The sequence below is a fragment of the Polyodon spathula genome, chromosome 17, assembly GCF_017654505.1.
Source record: "Polyodon spathula isolate WHYD16114869_AA chromosome 17, ASM1765450v1, whole genome shotgun sequence".
NCBI classification, from domain to species: domain Eukaryota; kingdom Metazoa; phylum Chordata; class Actinopteri; order Acipenseriformes; family Polyodontidae; genus Polyodon; species Polyodon spathula.
Genome location: NC_054550.1, coordinates 4,970,287 through 4,989,579, shown reverse-complemented (window position 1 = coordinate 4,989,579; position 19,293 = coordinate 4,970,287). Strand labels below are relative to the sequence as shown.

The 19,293-nt window shown below is 50.3% G+C and overlaps 4 protein-coding genes across 4 annotated transcripts; 1 reads left to right on the top strand and 3 right to left on the bottom strand.

Moving 5' to 3' along the window:
• Positions 1-3,212: 3,212 nt before the first annotated feature.
• tmem216 (transmembrane protein 216) lies at positions 3,213-5,954 on the top strand. The gene is made up of 6 exons (XM_041276536.1): positions 3,213-3,305; positions 3,640-3,656; positions 3,930-4,023; positions 4,930-5,022; positions 5,137-5,338; positions 5,743-5,954. The coding sequence occupies exons 1-6, from the start codon at positions 3,293-3,295 to the stop codon at positions 5,756-5,758; spliced, it is 435 nt and encodes a 144-aa protein (XP_041132470.1). The 5' UTR covers positions 3,213-3,292; the 3' UTR covers positions 5,759-5,954.
• An 833-nt stretch (positions 5,955-6,787) lies between these two features.
• LOC121329797 (fascin-3-like) lies at positions 6,788-7,453 on the bottom strand. Its single transcript, XM_041275614.1, has 2 exons — positions 7,299-7,453; positions 6,788-7,051 (listed from the first exon to the last, which is right to left on the bottom strand). Exons 1-2 carry the CDS (start codon positions 7,441-7,443, stop codon positions 6,852-6,854), a joined length of 345 nt encoding a protein of 114 aa, XP_041131548.1. The 5' UTR covers positions 7,444-7,453; the 3' UTR covers positions 6,788-6,851.
• LOC121330092 (fascin-like) lies at positions 7,443-11,074 on the bottom strand. Its single transcript, XM_041276366.1, has 6 exons — positions 10,793-11,074; positions 9,714-9,963; positions 8,838-9,119; positions 8,070-8,185; positions 7,612-7,743; positions 7,443-7,472 (listed from the first exon to the last, which is right to left on the bottom strand). Exons 1-6 carry the CDS (start codon positions 11,072-11,074, stop codon positions 7,443-7,445), a joined length of 1,092 nt encoding a protein of 363 aa, XP_041132300.1.
• A 492-nt stretch (positions 11,075-11,566) lies between these two features.
• Positions 11,567-18,951, bottom strand: LOC121330091 (cleavage and polyadenylation specificity factor subunit 7-like). Its single transcript, XM_041276365.1, has 8 exons — positions 18,095-18,951; positions 16,865-17,068; positions 16,444-16,547; positions 15,118-15,263; positions 14,562-14,995; positions 14,163-14,510; positions 13,589-13,802; positions 11,567-12,834 (listed from the first exon to the last, which is right to left on the bottom strand). The coding sequence occupies exons 1-8, from the start codon at positions 18,176-18,178 to the stop codon at positions 12,791-12,793; spliced, it is 1,578 nt and encodes a 525-aa protein (XP_041132299.1). The 5' UTR covers positions 18,179-18,951; the 3' UTR covers positions 11,567-12,790.
• Positions 18,952-19,293: the final 342 nt, after the last annotated feature.

Here is a 19,293-nt window from a genome sequence, read left to right as displayed (position 1 = left end):
CTCTCTCTCTCTCGCTCTCTCTCTCTCTCTGTGTTTTAAAGCAGTCCTCTCTGCAGGCAGGGCAGTGTGTGTGTAGGGGTAGGGGTAGGGGTAGGGGTGGGGGTGGGGGCGGGGGGGAATCTCCGGGGGTTAGAGGTACACAAAAGTAGTGATGATGATGATGATGATGATGATGATGATGATGATGATGAAGATGACTACACTGTAACTTCATTAAAAAACTTAAATTATTTTGTAAAAAAAAAAAAAAAAAAAAAAAACTAAAAAAAAAATCTATATTATGTATAGGGTAGTAGAATATTTCTTTCTGAGATGATGATATATTTTGAAATTTGACTCTTTTTTGTGGAAAAAGTCCTAGTTCTAATAAAGAGTAGTAAAGCTTTCTGTTTCCTCTGGTTTGTTTAATAATCTTTCATTTTACAGGTTATTGCAAAACACACACAGACACTGTACACACACATAGACATCATGTGAATCACTACAATTTAACACAGGTGGAAGTGATTGGTTACACCTGAGCTAATGTAGGATCGCTATTACAAGGGGGGGTGGACACTTATCCAACCAAGCTATTTCAGTTTTTATTTTTTAATTAATTTTCTACAAATTTCTAGAATATTTTTTTCACTTGGAAGTTGTGGGGTAGGATGTAGATAAATGAAAAAAAAACAGTTTTAATGCATTTTAGTTCCAAGCTATAAGGCAACAAAAGGTGAACATTTTGAAAGGCGGTGTAGACTTTCTATAGGCACTGAATATATACAGTGCCTTGCAAACGTATTCAGATCCTTCCAATGGTGTCCCATTTTGTGAAATTCCAAATTAATGCATACACATTTTTTTTAAACTTAATATTTTATTCAAAACTTGAAACTGAAGACTTCTAAGGGTAAGATAAGTTACAGTAAATGTCAGCAAAAACGAAAGAGAACAAACTGAAATATGTTGATTGCATAAGTATTCAGACCCGTCAACTCAATATTTGGTGGAAGCACCTTTGGCAGCAATTACAGCCACAAGTCTTTTTGGGTAAGTCTCTACCAACTTTGCACACCGGCTTGGTGCAATTTGAGTCCATTCTTCTTGGCAGATTTGCTCAATCTCTCTCAGGTTGCTTGGGGATTGCTTTGGACAGCAATTTTCAAGTCTTTCCACAGATTCTCAATAGGATTCGAGTCAGGACTTTGACTGGGCCACTCAAGGACATTCACTTTCTTATTCTTAAGCCACTCCAGTGTAGCTTTGGCCTTGTGTTTTGGATCATTGTCCTGCTGAAAGGTAAATTTTCACCCCCGTTTTAAGTCTTTAGCAGACTGAAACAGGTTTTCCTCTAGTTTTTGCTTGTACTTTGCTCCATCCATTTTTTCCTCAATCCTAACAAGCTTTCCAGTCCCTGCAGAGGAGAAGCATCCCCACAGCATGATGCTGCCACCACCATGCTTGACTGTAGGGATGGTGTTGACTGGGAGATATGCTGTGTTGGGTCTGCGCCAAACGTAACGTTTGGCATTTAAACCAAAAAGTTCCAATTTGGTCTCACCTGACCACAGTAACTTCTGCCACATTGTTGCAGGATCATTCAGGTGCTTTGTTGCAAACTCCATGCAGGCTTTGAGATGGCTTATTTTATAATAATGGCTTCCTTCTTGCCACCCTGCCATACAGGCTACTTTTGTGAAGTGTTCTGGATATTGTTGACTGATGCACATTTTCTCCCATCTCAGCCATTGAACTCTGCAGCTCTTTCAAAGTTGTCGTTGGCCTCACAGTGGCATCCCTCACCAGTTTCCTCCTTGCCCGGCTGCTCAGTTTGGAGGGTAGGCCTGATCTAGGCAGTGTCTGGGTGGTACAATGCACCTTCAATTTCTTGATGATTGAGTAGACTGTGCTCACAGGGATATTCAGAGACTTTGATATTTTTTTATACCCTTCTCCTGATCTGTGCTTTTCAATGACTTTATCCCTGACTTGCTTTGAAAGCTCCTTGGTCTTCATGGTTGAGTCTTTGCTTGAAATGCTCTACCTGACCAAGGAACCTCACAGATACAGTGGTCTTATTCTGAAATCATGAGAACCACTAATATTGCACACAGACAGAGGCCATTCAACTAATTGTGTGGCTCGTTAAGGTCATTTTGTGCACCTGGATTAATTTAGGTTTGCACAGCAAAGGGTTTGAATACTTCTGCAATTATAACTTTTCCATTTGTATTTCATATTAATGATCTATTTACTGCTTTATTTTTGATTTTGCTCTGAGTGTGAAGTAGGTTGTGTATATAACACATATTAATTCCTGCTTCAAAGTGTCACATCTGCAAGCATAAAGCAACAAAATGCAGTCTGCGCTAACCGGTCACTTTATTTTAACAATGGTTCAGTTTTCAAATGACAATTATGAGTGATTACATAACAATAATATCCACTTAAAAAAAGAAAACATTTTATGCATATCTTTGTAACTGTTCCTTGGTCTGACTGTAGTGTAATTATCTTTGTTTGTTGGAAAGTATTGTTTTCACGGGCAGTAAAGGTTTTAACGCATGACGTCAGAGACGTACATTGCACGGATTATTACCCGACTCCTTGTGCCTCGCCACACGGCGGCAGCATCGGTGGAGAACTACAGCCCTTCTTTCACAGGCTGGTTTCGGTTTAATTCGTTGGTTTATTTTGGTTATAACTGTCTTATTTTTTAATGTGATCAGTCGTAAAATAACAGCTCCCGACAAAACTGAAAATGGAATAATTTTAAAATATGAACTGGACACCAGTTCTAAACTGCACGGGGGTTTGGTGTTTAAGAGTGTATTAGAAATGTCTTTATTTTTGCACGGGGGGGTGGGGGGGTAATGTTAATCCGAGTCATTTCAAAGGGATACTGAGCTGTTTATACTTGAATCCGTAGTTCTAGTTAATGGCCACACGATGGCAGCATGTGGATAAGAAATGAAAGTTAAAGCAGCGTCCGTGTTTGCCGAAGTCACTCCCTGCATTACTCATTGTGAACAGCAGAGGGCACCGCAAACGCTTTCCGGAGCCGCACCGATTTAATGAGGTCCGCTGCAGAAGCAATTGGGCTTGTTTTATCGAGAGTCGCGGTTTTTTTGTAGTAGATGGCGTGACTTCAGAGGTTAATTTTCGTAGGAGCGGTTTTGGTGATTGACTGGTGTCAATGTGTAAGCACGTCATGCGAAATAAATCCGGAATTGGTGTAAACAGCCCGCCCTCTGAAATGGGTTGGGCTTGCCTTTCCCGTGAGACACACTGGTTTCTATGGTGAGAGAAGATGGCGTCGAGAGGTGAGTCTCTAACCGGCTCGGTAATCTTTCTTTTTAAATGCTGTTGTATTTGTTTTTAAATGTACACACGCGAGGCAGCCCGAGTTTGGTTTTAAACGAGTTAGTACAGTTTATTAGCGCTGTTTTTGGTTGTCTGAACGTGTTGTTTGACTGGCGGGCAGCTGTGTTAATTCAGACAGACCGATCTGGGTAAGGTCCCCCCAATATCTGTGCTGTGCTTTACCATGCTATTATAATAAATAATTGTTATAGTAAAGCATTGAGACTTGTTTTATTCAACTCATTAGTGAAATTGAATTACTGTTGTTTTTTTCCCCCTCTGCCTGACCTGCAGGTAAAAGCTCCCTGATTGTATCCTTTCATTGCTGCTCAGCAAAGTCAGCGAGCTGCGTAAAAACCATCCGTGAAAGAATCTGTGTGCGCTGCGGAATCACAGCCTGCCTTTCTTTCAGTCGCTCGCCTCTCCCTCTCTTTTTGCTTTCGAGAATCCACTGATCTTTGCAATCGCTTTTCCAATTTGCACCAAAAAAATCTGTAATCCTCTTCGGTCAGTGCAGCGTTTGAAACCGGCACAAAAGCACAAGCCTGAAAGAGCTGCTGTTTGGTCCTTGACTCCTGGCGCAGCTCTCCTCCACGCCACTAGAGGTCCTCCTCTTCCTCAATGGCTGGTACTACCCTGCCTACTTCATTGCTGAGATACTCATGTTCATCTACAAAGGTAGGAGTCCGGCTCTCCGTTCTGTCAGAGGGATTCTCAGTGTTGCATCGTGTTTGCAGTGCGGTCCTCTGAGTGCATGTTTCAAACTGTTTTCAGTGAGGTCCTCTGAGCGCATGTTTCTGTGTTTGCAGTGCGGTCCTCTGAGCGCATGTTTCTAACTGTATTTGCAGTGCGGTCCTCTGAGTGCATGTTTCTGTGTTTGCAGTGCAGTCCTCTGAGCACATGTTTCTGTGTTTGCAGTGCAGTCCTCTGAGCGCATGTTTCTGTGTTTGCAGTGCGGTCCTCTGAGCGCATGTTTCTGTGTTTGCAGTGCGGTCCTCTGAGCGCATGTTTCTGTGTTTGCAGTGAGGTCCTCTGAGCGCATGTTTCTGTGTTTGCAGTGAGGTCCTCTGAGCGCATGTTTCTGTGTTTGCAGTGAGGTCCTCTGAGCGCATGTTTCTGTGTTTGCAGTGTGGTCCTCTGAGCGCATGTTTCTAACTGTATTTGCAGTGAGGTCCTCTGAGCGCATGTTTCTGTGTTTGCAGTGAGGTCCTCTGAGCGCATGTTTCTGTGTTTGCAGTGTGGTCCTCTGAGCGCATGTTTCTAACTGTATTTGCAGTGCGGTCCTCTGAGCGCATGTTTCTGTGTTTGCAGTGAGGTCCTCTGAGCGCATGTTTCTGTGTTTGCAGTGAGGTCCTCGGAGCGCATGTTTCTAACTGTGTTTTCAGTGCGGTCCTGAGTGTTCGGTCGTTGCCTCTAATCAAGTCGAGCGTTGGGTCTGTCATCCAGAGTGTAAGAGAAAGTAAACTCGCAACTTGATTCGAGGCAGCCACCCAGCACTTACAGACACATTACAAGTCATTCATTCCAATCAAAAAAACATGAAAAGCCGATACTAACGTAATTAATGTGTTCCCCTCTCCCCAGGTCTGCTGCTGCCCTACCCCCCTGCTAACCTTACCCTGGACCTGGTCCTGCTGTTCCTGTTCCTAGGGGTGGAGATTCTGCGCCTCTTCTTTGGTAACCCCCTCTCTCTCTCATATTGAGCTGTGGTTGTTTGCTGTGTTGTGTTGCAGCTTTTGTGCGGTTTAGTGTAGAGATTAATGACTGTGTGTGTGTGTGTCTCTGTCTCAGGTTCGAAGGGTAACCTGTCTCAGCGCAGTCTCCCCCTGGCTGTCTCCCTGCTCCTGTCCCTGCCCTGCTGTGTGATGTCTGTGTACTTCCTGCTGCTCCAGAGCTTCGTGCTGCGGGTCGAGGTGATTCTCAACGCTGTCCTGCTGCTCTTCAACCTGCTGGAGCTGCTCCTGGGCATCGTGGCTCTGGCTGCATTTGCCAGGTAAGCACCGCAGTGACCACTCGCTGCACTGACCACACTGTACACACCACCCACTGCACTGACCACACTGCACACTCACTGCGGACTGACCACACTGTACACACTGCATACTCACCACCCACTGCACTGACCACACTGCACACTGGCTGCACACTGACCACCCACTGCACTGACCACACTGCACACTGACCACCCACTGCACTGACCACACTGTACATTGACCACTCACTATACACTGACCACAAGCTTTATCAGTGTATTTCTCATTGATGATGTTTTTTCTGAGGAATGTTCTTTGCCTTCGATTCCTGCTTCTCACCAGGCGAGACTCTCTAGCTGAGCCTGTTAAAAAGGCTCTTGACATTTAAACTGGGTGAATGAATGTTCCCCTCTGTGTCCTTCAGGGTGGATACCTTCTAGCAGGACCAGGGTGACTGCGACTGGAGGAGCAGCACACAGCTCTGCATAGGGGCTGCTTTGTACAGAGGTTACCAGATCTCTTTTAACAGTTATTGTACAGTTTTATATATTTTGTATTTATTGCATTTTGATCACTTTTAAAAGTGTGTTTCTTTGTATCAGTCATACTTTTTAATAAAGTTTAGATTTCTTTGTTTTTCTTTTTGTAATTCTTTTGTAACTACTTAGAGCTCCACGCTGCCCAACACTCTCCAGCACTTAGAGCTCCAGACATGACAGCCCCGCACGCTTCCGCTTCACTTTAACATGAGCGATCACCCGTTGAAAGCAGCGACCTGGTCCTCATGGGAAGCTGATACCGACGTTCCCCTCTGCTGCATTTCATGGGAACTGTAATCCACAGCTGCACAGCATCCATGCCAGCTGATCTCAAAATTCCAATTAGTGGGAATATCTGTGTTTGATATTTGTCCAGGAAGCAGTGCCACGCAGGACCTCTCGCTGCAGGGAGAAGCAAAGTCTTATAACTTCCTCCCAGTGACACGGAGGACGGGCGAACTGATGAGAAATCATAGACCGAGTCACCCAGGAACCAGCAGCCCATTTGGGCAAACTGCAAAATGTAGGGTTTTTTCGTACCTGTCATTTCTCTGACCATGTTCTCTCTGCCTGAGGTTTTGGAATTCATTCATTCATTCATATTCATTCTCACTCTCTCTCTGCTGTTGCTACGAGACAGCTGCATCTCAATCCACTGAGGAAATCTTCTGCTTCAGCTCAGCTTGCTAAAAAAGTTTAAACTCCTGCAGTAAATAACACAATGCAACCAGTAAGTGACCCTCTACATGATCAGTCCGGGGTTCTGTGCAGTACTATACCACTAACATGACATTCAAAGACATTGAAAAAGACTTCAGTCTAAAGGTTAGTGCCTGCATGTATTCATTCAGAATGTCTAATACTAGTTACAGTACAAGCACGCTGTTCCCGGGGTGGCAGGGAACTCATCTTTCTAATATCAATTACACTGCAGCTGGGAGCTGGAAAGCTTTGCCTCTGGTATACTCTGTCTGTCTGTCTGGCGCTCCGTGGCTCAGTAGTGGAAGTGTGTTGCAGAGCCGGCGTCCCCCCCCACAGCCTTGAGCCCCCCGCTCTGCTCCGCCACCACGTACTTCCCGTTGGGGCCCCTGAGCGTGAGCGTGGCGGGGGGGTGGAACTCGAGGGTGAAGTTCTGAGCAGAGTCTCCGGTCGCTGTTATCACCCCAAACTTATCCATCTCCCAGAACTTGTCACCTGCGCAGGGAGACACAGGCAGAGAGACATACAGAGAGGCAGACAGAGTGAGAGACAGACAGGATTAACGGGTATCACTACCGCAGGATCACCGAGACGGAGAAGCACACAGGCAGCACACATAAAGGGGTCTAAAGTCTATTCTAGGTTCTAGAGGTTAAGTATTAGTGTCCAGGTTATAGTGTAGGGTCCCTGTTCTAGTGAGTCCTGCCTGCTTAGTGTGGCACTCTAGCAGTGTGGGACTCACCCACTTTGAAGTGGTAGAAGCCGCTGTCGTTGGCTGCCAGCCTGCAGGCCTCGTACTGGGCCAGATTCCCATCGAGGCGCTGAGTCCCTGGAGCCAGACCCACGAACCCAAAATCACTCTGAAGAATAAGCAGGGAGCGGTTCATCAGCCGCAGCACAAACTCCCCCAACTTCCCTGGGAGCAGAGAGAGGACAGAGGGACGATAATCACAACAATAGTACAGCACAGTCCCAGTACGATCCCAGTACAATCCCAGTACACTCGCTGGCTGTGGTTGAGGAGGGGACTCACCGGGGGGAGTCGCTGTCATTACCAGCTGGCCATTAGGCTTCACTGACATGAACTTATTGTCTGCCTTGAAGGAAACCTTCTCCCCTTGATAGAGCAAATCAAACCAGATCCGATCTTCCACACTGGGGGAGGCCACTATCATATCATTGCTACCCTGCAGAGAGAGGGTTAGGGGTTGGGGGTTCGGTGTTGGCGGTTCATGATTGGGGGTTGAGGGTTCGGGGTTTGAGGTTCAGGGTTGGGGGTTCAGGGGTTGGGGGTTCAGGGTTAGGGGTTGGGGGTTCAGGGTTAGGGGTTGGGGGTTCAGGGTTCAGGTTGGGGGTTCAGGGTTAGGGGTTGGGGGTTCAGGGTTCAGGTTGGGGGTTCAGGGTTAGGGGTTGGGGGTTCAGGGTTCAGGTTGGGGGTTCAGGGTTAGGGGTTGGGGGTTCAGGGTTAGGGGTTGGGGGTTCAGGGTTCAGGTTGGGCAGGCCAGTGTCTCACCACACAGAGGTAGTTGTTGGATGCGGCTCTGAAGCAAGTCTTCTTGGCCTCGTTGTGCATGATCTGGAAAGTCTCAGTTCTCCCAGCTTCAACCTGATTAGCATAGATATCCGCCCCTGAGAGAGACCAGACATCAGATACCAGCAGAGAGAACCAGGTGTGTTTAGTGCTCAGGTGAGTGCTCAGGTGTGTTCAGTGCAAAGGTGTGTGCTCAGGTGTGTTTAGTGCTCAGGTGTGTTTAGTGCACAGGTGATAGTGTTCAGGTGTGTTTAGTGCTCAGGTGTGTTCAGTGCACAGGTGTGTGCTCAGGTGTGTTTAGTGCTCAGGTGAATGTTCAGGTGTGTTTAGTGCTCAGGTGAGTGCTCAGGTGTGTTGAGTGCTCAGGTGTGTTCAGTGCAAAGGTGTGTGCTCAGGTGTGTTTAGTGCTCAGGTGTGTTTAGTGCACAGGTGATAGTGTTCAGGTGTGTTGAGTGCTCAGGTGTGTTCAGTGCAAAGGTGTGTGCTCAGGTGTGTTTAGTGCTCAGGTGTGTTCAGTGCACAGGTGTGTGTTTAGTGCTCAGGTGAGTGTTCAGGTGTGTTTAGTGCTCAGGTGAGTGCTCAGGTGTGTTTAGTGCTCAGGTGAGTGCTCAGGTGTGTTTACTGCTCAGGTGAGTGCTCAGGTGTGTTTAGTGCTCAGGTGAATGTTCAGGTGTGTTTAGTGCTCAGGTGTGTTTACTGCTCAGGTGTGATTAGTGCTCAGGTGAGTGCTCAGGTGTGTTCGGTGCTGACCTGGGCGCAAGCAGATGAATTTGCTGCTGCCCAGCGAGAGGATGGAGAGCTGACCCGGGCTCGGCTCCAAGGTGAACAGCTCGTCCCGGCCCGGCTGCTCAGTTTTGAACGTCTTCACCACGCTCTCGCGGCCCGACAGGTACTTCCCCTCCATGTCCCGCAGCAGCAGGAAACCGCTGCGCAGCTGGCAGGAGTACAGCGCCTGCGCACATACCTCCGAAACCAGCCGGCCGTCACTCGACAACAGGGTCCCTGCGCCTGTCCGCAGAGCATACCTCTTCTCTGAAACACAGCAGCGAGTGAGGGGTTAATACAGGAGAGGAGAGAGGGAAAACGGGAGAGGGTGAAGGAGTCAAGAGGAGAGGAGAGGGGAGAGTAGAGAAGAAAGGAGAGAGGAGAGGAGAGAGGGCAGGGGAGAGAGGAGAGAGGGCAGGCGAGAGTGGAGAGTACAGGAGAGGAGAGATGGAAAAGAGACAGGGTGAAGGAGAGGAGAGGGAAGAGAGGAGAGTACAGGAGAGGAGAGAGAGAAAAGAGATGGGGTGAAGGAGAAGAGAGGAGAGGGGAGAGAGGAGAGGAGAAGGCAGAGAGGAGAGAGGGGTGAAGGAGTGGAGAGGAGGAGAGAGGGCAGGGGAGAGATGAGAGGACAGGAGGGAAAAGAGAGAGGAGGGGACAGGACAGGAGAGAGGGAAAACAGAGGAGAGGGTGAAGGAGTCAAGAGGAGAGGGAGGGAAGGAGAAGAGAGGAGAGAGGGAAAAGAGGAGGGGTGAAGGAGCTGAGAGAGGAAAGGGAAGAGGAGAGGAGAGAGGGCAGGGGAGAGAGGAGAGAGGGAAAAGAGAGGAGGGTGAAGGAGTCGAGAGTGGAGAGGAGAGGAGATACCTTTCCCGTCGAAGTAGAGGGTCAGCACGCAGTTGGTGCCCCAGGCCAGGTCCTGGTCGCAAGTCAGGCTGCTGCTCGCCTCGTCAAAGCGCATGTACCGCCGGCGGCCCTGCGAGTACACGCTCACGCTGGGGTGCAGTGCCAGGCGAGGCGTCCACTTCTCACCGTCAGTCATCGACTCAGCAAAACAGGAGACATTGTCCTCCGCGCCGCCCAGGTACCGCTGAGACAGCTCCGACTGGAGCGAGACCTGGAGACGGGAGTTTCAAAATTTAAAAAATGTGTCATTATTTTAACAAAGCTCCTAGTGATGCAATCAGACCTCTATTTAATCAGTTTTATCACCATGTACAATGATTTCACAGCCAGGAGTCTGCACGGTGTCACCTCTCGCTGTGGCTGCTGAATCTGGGCGGATCAAACTTCACCTTACCGTTTCCATCGCGGGCCGATTTAAATAAGCGGACATTTACTGTGGGAGACGTTAACCATTACCCTATAATAGCAGAAGGTATATTAATAGCAGTGCTATTTTGCTTTTAAAATCCTGCCTAAAACAAAAACGATCAATATAGCAACCGCCTCTCCCAAGTTATCGCGATAATTTGCATTTTGTTGAAATTCAAAGTTAAGGACAGCAGCTGCTGTGTACGGCGTGGTATTGATAATGTATGCTTCTGAAAAAGCATTGGTAAAGAAACTTGACTTTAATGTTTGTTTGATATCTTTGCAGAAACGGGACGATACCCGCCGCTTCACTAGGGTTACCCATGCAATGCCAGAGAGTTTTATTATTATGTACGCAGCCCCCTAGATGCATTATCCCCCAGCCTGCCGCTGCTGCCTCTCTCTTATCTGATCTGGGCGCATTTTTGCTCAATTGAATTGAGAACTGCAGAACTCAGTGCAACATGACCGCCTGTTACAGGTGCTGCCAGAAGTTTGACCCGTACACAAATCCAACGTGCACTCCTGTGTATAAGAGCTACTGTTTAAGCGACAAAAAAGAAGCAGACACGACACGGCCTGTCCCAGCTAGGCTGTCGGATTTAGGAGACCGCCCCGCAGCGCGCCCTCACCTGCCCGCCCGGGTGCGTGATCAGGATGAAGACGCAGGTGCTGCTCGGAGCCTCCTTATCGCAGGTCAGCTTGCCGTTATTATCCGCCGCCAGGTACTTGCTGAAGGTCGACCTGAGATGAATCCGCGGTTGGTCTTGCTTGAGAAACTCCATCTGCCAAATCTGCTTGTGCCGCATGGAGGTGGCGGTGGCGTTCACTTTGTAGAGGTACGACTCGGCGGTCAGGTACTTGCTGGCCGAGTTGATGAACCCCAGAGACAGCGTCTGGGGAGCCGCTGCCATGCTTTCAATCCACTCGGAGGCGGTCTTGGGCGGGTGATCGGGACCTCGGGTTTGATCTGAGCCGGGCCAGGCTCTGTGAGGCCATACTTACCGTCACACTCGTTTCCAGGGTAACCGAAGGCGTCGCGGGGTCAGGGTGACAGTCCCGCTGCACGCGTGTACCGGGGCTCTGCTGGGATATGAAGATATGGGATATGCACCTCACCAGCCCTTATAGCAGAGTGCACCAAGAGAGCCGCTTATCAGATTGTGAACGAACTGAAACTGAGTGTGTGCAAGACTGTGTCTGTGTGACTGTGTCTGTGTCTGTCTGTGTGTGTGACAGTGCACTTGTTAAAAAACGTGTCTCTGGGTTACCATGTGAAACTGCAAAAAACACTTCCACCGTCAAGCAGCTTACTTCACAAAAGAAGAAAAACAACAAATTAAATCATAAAAACATCTTCCATTATTTATTGTCACTAATGTTCTTTTTTTTGTTACAAAAAAAAAAAAAAAAAAAAAAAAAAAACACAGTGATGTATCAAAAGAAGGGTTCTTACACAGCGGTCATTTCAACTAGAAACTTCATCAGGAAAAAAACGAACAAAACAAAACAAAAACACACCCAGCTAGCAGACAGAACATTGCACCTCCTTTCAATCCCAGCTGAAAATGATTCAGGAGTTTCTTTATTTCTTTACAAAAAAGGTAAATATCAATGGTGTATGCAAATAACTGCAGTTACAAAACCTCAACAGAAGAGGGCAGTATTATTATTATTGTTATATTTTCACTTCCTTTTTCAGAGCATGTTAGTCCTCCACACTCCCATCCTGCCCCAGGACAGCCCCTCGTTCGGTTGAAATTCGTCACTGACGTTTTTAACAGTGAGACACACAACGCAGGTCCAAAACAAACTCCCAAACTCACCACAGCGACAGACAGACTCGTACAGCACAGAGATGCGGGGGTGACAGCGAGCGCTTTTACTCAACAGAACAGCCAGAGAACTCTCCAGATTAACTGACAAGGAGATTCCAAACTCCACCGCATAACCGCGTGAGAGCCAGGCCACGCTTTACATTCAATCTGGGATGATAATAATAATAATAATAATAATAATAATAATAGGGCTCCCACTGCAGAGCAGTTGGGACTGGGCTGTGATTCGATTGGCGGGAGCGAGGTGGTGTCACAGAGGGGTAGAAACACTGTCACTCTGACAAACTCTACACATCATGTGACGAGCGATCAGTCTCTGCGCTCACCTGCCATTACCCCCATCTCCTCAACCCCAAGCTAAACAGATGAGAAGCTCTGCTCTTCCCCAGACTCCTCAAGCACAGGATTTTTAAAACACTCGCAGTCTCGACTTTCAGAACCACTAAAGAGAAATCTTGACATTCAAGCAACATGTGCGACTGGAAGTCTTTCGCAGCGGAAGCAGTCCCGTGGGTTTCCAGTAGAGGGTGCAGTTCAGGGCTCAGCCTGTCGGGGGCGCTGTGGCACCAGCTCCCTCCCTCACACTCTCTGTTTTGATTCACATTTGATTTTGCTGGGTGTCTGCGTCTTGTGGTGCATGAGCGGTCTGCCTGCCTGCCTGTCTGGTTGATGATGTCAAACCGCATTCTTCTCCCCCCAACAACATCTGTGCTCGCTCTCTCTGAGGTAAACCAGTCATCCATCCATCCATCCATCTCTCAAGAGGTAAAGCAGCCACCTCTCCTCTCTCGCTCACATTGGGGGATAGGGGTCGGGGGTGAGTGTTGGATGGAAATCTAGAAAATAAATGGAAAAGTTAGATCACTAACAGACAGACAGACATTCAGACAGACAGGCAGACATCACTGTAGAACCTGAACAAGATCCTGACTCGCTGCTCTCACACAAGAGTTCCCGATCAAGGTTGCCGTTCAGCCAATCAGAGCTCATCCACAGGAGGTCGTTCACCAATCAGAGCTTGTCTCAGAACTTTGTCAAGTCAGGTCTTGAAGGATCCCAGTGATTCTGCCTCATCAGCATGGCTAGTTAACCCGTTTTAACCCACCCCATCCTTTCACAAGAAAGGTCTCCCAGCCTCCATGTGCACCCAACATAGCAGTGCCCTGGTTGCTGTACCTAGCGGTGTCCTGGTTGCTGTACCTAGCGGTGCCCTGGTTGCTGTACCTAGCGGTGCCCTGGTTGCTGTACCTAGCGGTGCCCTGGTTGCGGTACCTAGCGGTGCCCTGGTTGCTGTACCTAGCGGTGCCCTGGTTGCTGTACCTAGCGGTGCCCTGGTTGCTGTACCTAGCGGTGCCCTGGTTGTATGTGCAGTACCTAGCGGTGCCCTGGTTGCTGTACCTAGCGGTGCCCTGGTTGCTGTACCTAGCGGTGCCCTGGTTGCGGTACCTAGCGGTGCCCTGGTTGCGGTACCTAGCGGTGCCCTGGTTGCGGTACCTAGCGGTGCCCTGGTTGCTGTACCTAGCGGTGCCCTGGTTGCTGTACCTAGCGGTGCCCTGGTTGCTGTACCTAGCGGTGCCCTGGTTGCTGTACCTAGCGGTGCCCTGGTTGTATCTGCGGTACCTAGCGGTGCCGGTCCCGGTCCCGGTGCTGGTGGTGCCGATCCCTCTCTCCTTCGCGGCTCCGCTCTCTCTCTCTCTCGCGGTGATGCTCGTCTTGCCGCTCCCCACTGTGAGAGCGCTCGCGGTGCCGCCGGGCAGAGTCCCAGGAGTGAGTGCGAGAGTGGGAGCGGGAGCGGGGCCGCTTCCTGCAGAGAGGAGGAGAGGAGAAGAACACAGCACAGAGTCAATACAAGCCCACATCTCCCGCACCCCCCCTCCCTCTCCTCAGATCATACGGATCCAGGTGAAGTGCAGACCCTCTCCCCTCCCCTCCCCTCACCTCCCTCTTCCCTCCCTCCCCCGGAGTGGAGTGGACCTGGGAGAGGGGAGGGGAGGGGAGGTTGGGACCTGGACCCCTCTCTCCTCCCCCCTGGGGGGGTGGAGGGGACCCCTCCCCCTCCCCTCCCCCTCACCTGGGCATACCCCTACGACCGTCCAGGAAGTCACGCGCCCTCGTCGTGAGACGTCGCCTCACCTGGACCCTGACGACCCTCCCCTCCCCTCACCTGGACCCCGTATGACTTGGCCTCGATGCTGTGCAGACAGTCCTTCAGTGCGGAGAGCAGCACTCTGCAGCGCTCGTCGCTCGAGACCCTCGACTGCTTGATGACAGCGATGGCGGTGAGCAGCGTCTCGATGGCTCCAGCAAGGTCCCCCCCGCTCGCCCACGACACGGCCTTCGAGATCGCGCTGCTGGAGATCGCGCGGTTCCGGTGCATGATCTCCTCGAACTCTGCCTCGCCAAGGGAGGGCGTGGGGGGGTCGCTGTCCCTGGGGTGGTAGGGGTGGGGGGTTATTGCATAAAGACGTACAGACAAACAAACAATGTCTTCAACATCCATCCATCCATCCATCCATCTCCATCTATCTCTCTCGCTCTCAGCTCTCTCACCTGGTCGTGGTTAGGGGTGTCCCCTGGGGGGGCGCGATTGAAGTGCTCTGCCGTGTGCTGGGGGCGGGGCCATGCTAGAGTGGGCCGGGTGGGACTGGGGGAAGAAGGCGGGGTTTAGGTGCAGAGTGGGCGGGAGGGGGCCGGGAGGAGGGATGGAGAGGTGTAGGGGAGGGGGCACAAAGTGGGGCATGTGGAGGGGAGGGGGGGGAGGCAGAGCCCCGAACCTGGGCTCCCCCTGTGGGGGGTGCATCGGGGGAGGGGGGGGTGCATGGGGGGAGGGGTGGAAGGAGGAGGGGCGCTCCCCTGGGAAAGGGGGTCTGCTGTAGAAAGGGTGCAGCGAGGGTGGCTTGTCAGCGTGAGGCTGAGAGGGGGGTGGGGTCTCTCCGGAAGAGCAGGACGGCTTGTCCCCGAAATCATCCTTCGAGGGATTCCTCTGGGACACGCCAACTGAGGGAGGGAGGGGGGAGAGGAGGAGAGAGAGAGAGAGAGAGAGAGAGGAGAATTCAATGATACAAATCTTCAGTGGAATCAGACCTCTAGCCTGGCTGATGTGTGACGGTTTCACTCACATTTCTTGGCCTGCGTCTCGAACATGCCGAGGTTCTGGCGTGTGGCGAATCGCACCTCGACCCGGTCTCCGTTCACCTTGCGCTGCGGCAGAACCTCCAGCAGAGTGTGGAGAGACGGCTCCGAGCCCACCACCACCTCCGCATAGCTGGGGCGAGACGGGAGAGCAGAGCACAAGAAACAGGGGTCACGTCAGGACGATAGCCGGTAGGGCTGTGTTCGAAGGTTCGTTCGTTACAGTGCTTCAGGAAAATATATACTGAATACCTCACGTATGAGACAGTGTAAGGAGAAGTGCTACGGTAGAATATGTTTGGAACATAAAAAATATACTAATATACGTCAGCTCTATTGAAAGCAGCCCCTGAAACCCCTCTGCTGTCTGGGATTTTTTTTTTTTTTTTTTTAAATGCCCAGACGAAGTTGAATGCAAACTGTGCAAGAGACTGAGGCTGCATCATGAAGCACAACCAGTCTCTGGGTCACAAGCGCAAGTTCATAATATTATTATTATTATTATTATTATTGCTGTTTTTGATAGTAGTAAAATGTGACTGATCTGATAAGGTCAAAATGTACCTTTCGTTAGAGCCCTACTAGCCGGACCTTCAGGTTAGAGCTGAGGCAGGGAGGCAGTGTGGTCTGGGGGAGTGAGGCAGTGTGGTCTGGGGGAGGGTTAGAGCTGAGCGAGGGAGGCAGTGTGGGCTGAGAGAGGCAGGCAGTGTGGTCTGGGGGGTTAGAGCTGAGGGAGGGAGGCGGTGTGGTCTGGGGGAGGGTTAGAGCTGAGAGAGGGAGGCAGTGTGGTCTGGGGGGGTAGAGCTGAGAGACTGGGAGGCAGTGTGGTCTGGGGGGGTAGAGCTGAGTGAGGGAGGCAGTGTGGTTTGGGGGAGGCTTAGAGCTGAGACAGTGAGGCAGTGTGGGCTAAGGGAGGGAGGCAGTGTGGTCTGGGGGGGTAGAGCTGAGAGAGGGAGTCAGTCTGGGCTGTGGGGAGGGGTAGAGCTGAGGGAGGGAGGCAGTGTGGTCTGGGGGAGGGTTAGAGCTGAGAGAGGGAGGCAGTGTGGGCTGAGAGAGGGAGGCAGTGTGGTCTGGGGGGGTAGAGCTGAGGGTGGGAGGCAATGTGGGCTGAGGGAGGGATAGAGCTGAGAGAGTGAGGCTGTGTGGGCTGAGGGAGGGAGGCAGTGTGGGCTGAGGGAGGGGTAGAGCTGAGTGAGGGAGGCAGTGTGGGCTGAGAGAGGGATAGAGCTGAGAGAGTGAGGCAGTGTGGGCTGGGGGAGGGTTAGAGCTGAGGGAGGGAGGCAGTGTGGGCTGGGGGAGAGAGGCTCACTTACCCCTTTGACTGCCCGTTGGCTCGGTTCTCTGCAAACTTGATCTCCTGGATGTCCTTCACTCCGATAGACTTGGCAGCATTAACCAAATCCACATCTGTCGTCCACTGAGAGCAGAGAGGAGAGAGAGATCAGGGAGCTGCATTACACAAGGGGCACACACAGGCTAGTGAGAGTCTCTATCCCTGCTCAAACTCCTGGCTCCTCATCATTTCAATATTAATAATAACAGACTTCACTGAGGGGAGTTCTGAACCCCAGGACTGGGTGCAGCAGCAGCAGCAGGGCTAGTGTGAGTCTGTAACCCTGCTCAAACTCCTGGCTCCTAATCATTTCAATATTAATAATAACAGACTTCATTGAGGGGAGCTGTGAGATGCAGGGATGGCTCTTGGTTGGCAGGTGCTTCCTCGTCGGTACTTACCCAGGAGAAGTTTCCTACATACACCGCCAGTCTCTTGTGCCGCTGCCCGCTGTAGGTGTACAGGATGGCTGGCTTGCTCTCAGACCTGGTGGGTTCGTCCTTCTCCGAGGAGGTGGGGGGGGCCACCTCGCGACCCCCCACCGGGCCTGTCAGCACGTCGTCATAGAGATCCACGTGCTCTGCCCCGCCCTCAAACCCCGCCTCCTGCGAGAGAGAGAGCGGCTTTAGGAAAATGCAGTTTTCTTTTTTAGTATTTGATATTTATATTTGATATCTATATATATATATCTTTCAAAAAGACAGCAGCACATTTTTATGAGGGATTAACAAATAAAATAACACAGAAAAGAAACTTGGCACTTTGGGAGACTCTGAAGTGTGTTCCTGCCGTGCGCTGTGGTCTTGCACCACCGACAGACGTGAGACACATCTCTCTACTACGCTGAGACACGTCGGGTACAGAAGGTGTCCGATCCACCGACAGGCGCACACCTCCTGTGTCATTAGAGCCTCAGCTAGGAGAACGCCGCGTTTCAAACTGTGCTATTGTAATGTGCACTCTCTCTGTACAGCCAGGCTGCGTTTACTGTAGGAGCAGCAACAGGGATGCACAGCAGTATGATCCACTCCTCATTTTACTAACTGCCTAATGAGACACACCTGAGGAGACAGAAAACGAGCCTCTCTAACCTCTGCCGTGTAGAGATTTGTATTGACCTTGTTTATAAACCTCTCTCCAGACAGGCGCAGCCATAACCAGACATCATAATAATAATAATAATGCAAATATAATACAAGACTGAGTGAAAGCATTGTATTGTCCTCATGCATACAAAGCTACACAGATGAATACCTTGTGTCATATTGATCCGAGTCGTTCTGTTTGTAGACGAGATCAGCTCGAAAAATAATAAACGTCTCAAAGCTCTTCTTTCTGTTTATGAGTTCGTGCCACCCCCCCCGGCCGAGTTGAAGTCCCAAAACATAACTTGACCTGAGCTTGCTGTCTGCACACTAGTCAGGCTGGGAGGTGCATCAGCGTGGAGGGAAACGGAACGGACCCAAACAAACTAACAGATAGAAATGCTACACGTGAGATGTGCTCTCCAGCTGCGTACGGCAGTATTGTTATTACACCGTTATACCAACACGCCCCCCTCCCCCCCGGCTCTGCTCACTCCATCCCCCGCTCCTGGAGACTCTAACCCCCAACCCCTGCGCTTCGCTCACCTCCGCGCCGCCTTGGTTGAACTCTTCCTCGGCGTAGATATCGATAAGATCGGGCCCCTCTCCCGGCGCCGCAGTTGCAGCCATCCCTGGGACTCGAATCCACTCAGCCCGCCTCTGTGGGTGTCCGTGCCTCTGCAGTGTATACCAATGCGCCCGCTCCCACCTTGCTGGTGCGCATCTGCTCCGTGCCTCCCTCGCTTGCTCTGTCGCGACACGATTTCAGTCCCGATTCACTCGCGATGCACGATCCCGATTCCTTCCAATCGATTCCCCCGCGAGGCTCTGCAGATCCGAGCCCGGAACTTCCCCTCTCTGTGCGCGGTGCGCCGGGTAACGCAACCGGCGAGAAGCAACAGACCAGGGGAAACTCGGGCCGGTGATGGGAGGGGTTGGGGTCGGGGACTGATTTAAATGTGTCACCACCCCCTAGTCAATTACAGAATATCCAAGAACGCGGTCTGCTGTCCGATAGGGTTTGGTTCATCTAGCAAAGTCTACTGTTCAGATACAAATGCACTGCAAAAAAACCTAACTAAACTGTGATTGAACTGAGTTACTCTGCCCACGCATCTACAAGGATATTTACAGATTCAGTTTTTGTCTCCGTACATTTTAGGCGATTATATACCCTTAAAATAACACCGAGCTCTTTGTTTTGGTGTGTTTAGATGATGAAGCAGCAGCCGTGTGTATATCTGTTTTGTTGGTTGTTTGTTTAGTTGTCTTGCTTGGTCTTGTCGGGTCGATTGCAGCGAGCCTGCCGGTGTACGGAGCTGCGGACTGGCTGAATACGGGAGTAACTCGGGATCAATCCCAGCTGCGTACCAATTTAAACGAAGAAAGAGGCGGAACAGAGTCAGGCACTGCTCCCCAGCTTCCAGGGTCGCCTTCTTTACTGTACAACTTTCTTCATTTGATTTGGTTTTATTTTCTTATTTCATTGATCACCAGTTGCCATGACAACACATTTATTTATTTATGTAATACTTATTTTAAGATAATAAACAAAATTATCTAGGGATTATTATTATTATTATTATTATTATTATTATTATCACAGTTGTTCACGCACACCTCTAAATAACAGGGGTAATTTCCCCAGAATTCTCTCTTAACACGAAGCAACACCCTGGGATCCTTCAAGAAACAGCTTCAAGATTTGAGGATCCAATAAGCGACTAACAACCAAGCTAGATGTG

Bases quoted from the DNA above. Each gene is read 5' to 3' on its own strand.
- tmem216 (XM_041276536.1), top strand. The intron at 4,024-4,929 runs GTAGGAGTCCGG...CCCTCTCCCCAG, and splicing joins ACTCATGTTCATCTACAAAG to GTCTGCTGCTGCCCTACCCC. The intron at 5,023-5,136 runs GTAACCCCCTCT...TCTCTGTCTCAG, and splicing joins GATTCTGCGCCTCTTCTTTG to GTTCGAAGGGTAACCTGTCT.
- LOC121329797 (XM_041275614.1), bottom strand. From the start codon at position 7,443: ATGAACCGCTCCCTGCTTATTCTTCAGAGTGATTTTGGGTTCGTGGGT. The intron at 7,052-7,298 runs GTGAGTCCCACA...CTCCCTGCGCAG, and splicing joins CTTCTACCACTTCAAAGTGG to GTGACAAGTTCTGGGAGATG.
- LOC121330092 (XM_041276366.1), bottom strand. From the start codon at position 11,074: ATGGCAGCGGCTCCCCAGACGCTGTCTCTGGGGTTCATCAACTCGGCC. The intron at 7,744-8,069 runs GTGAGACACTGG...CTCTCTCTGCAG, and splicing joins CCAACAACTACCTCTGTGTG to GGTAGCAATGATATGATAGT. The intron at 7,473-7,611 runs GTAATGACAGCG...CTCTGCTCCCAG, and splicing joins TGAAGCCTAATGGCCAGCTG to GGAAGTTGGGGGAGTTTGTG.
- LOC121330091 (XM_041276365.1), bottom strand. From the start codon at position 18,178: ATGGCTGCAACTGCGGCGCCGGGAGAGGGGCCCGATCTTATCGATATC. The intron at 15,264-16,443 runs GTAAGTGAGCCT...GTCTCGCCCCAG, and splicing joins GCCAACGGGCAGTCAAAGGG to CTATGCGGAGGTGGTGGTGG. The intron at 12,835-13,588 runs GTACAGCAACCA...TTTATTTTCTAG, and splicing joins TACAACCAGGGCACCGCTAG to ATTTCCATCCAACACTCACC.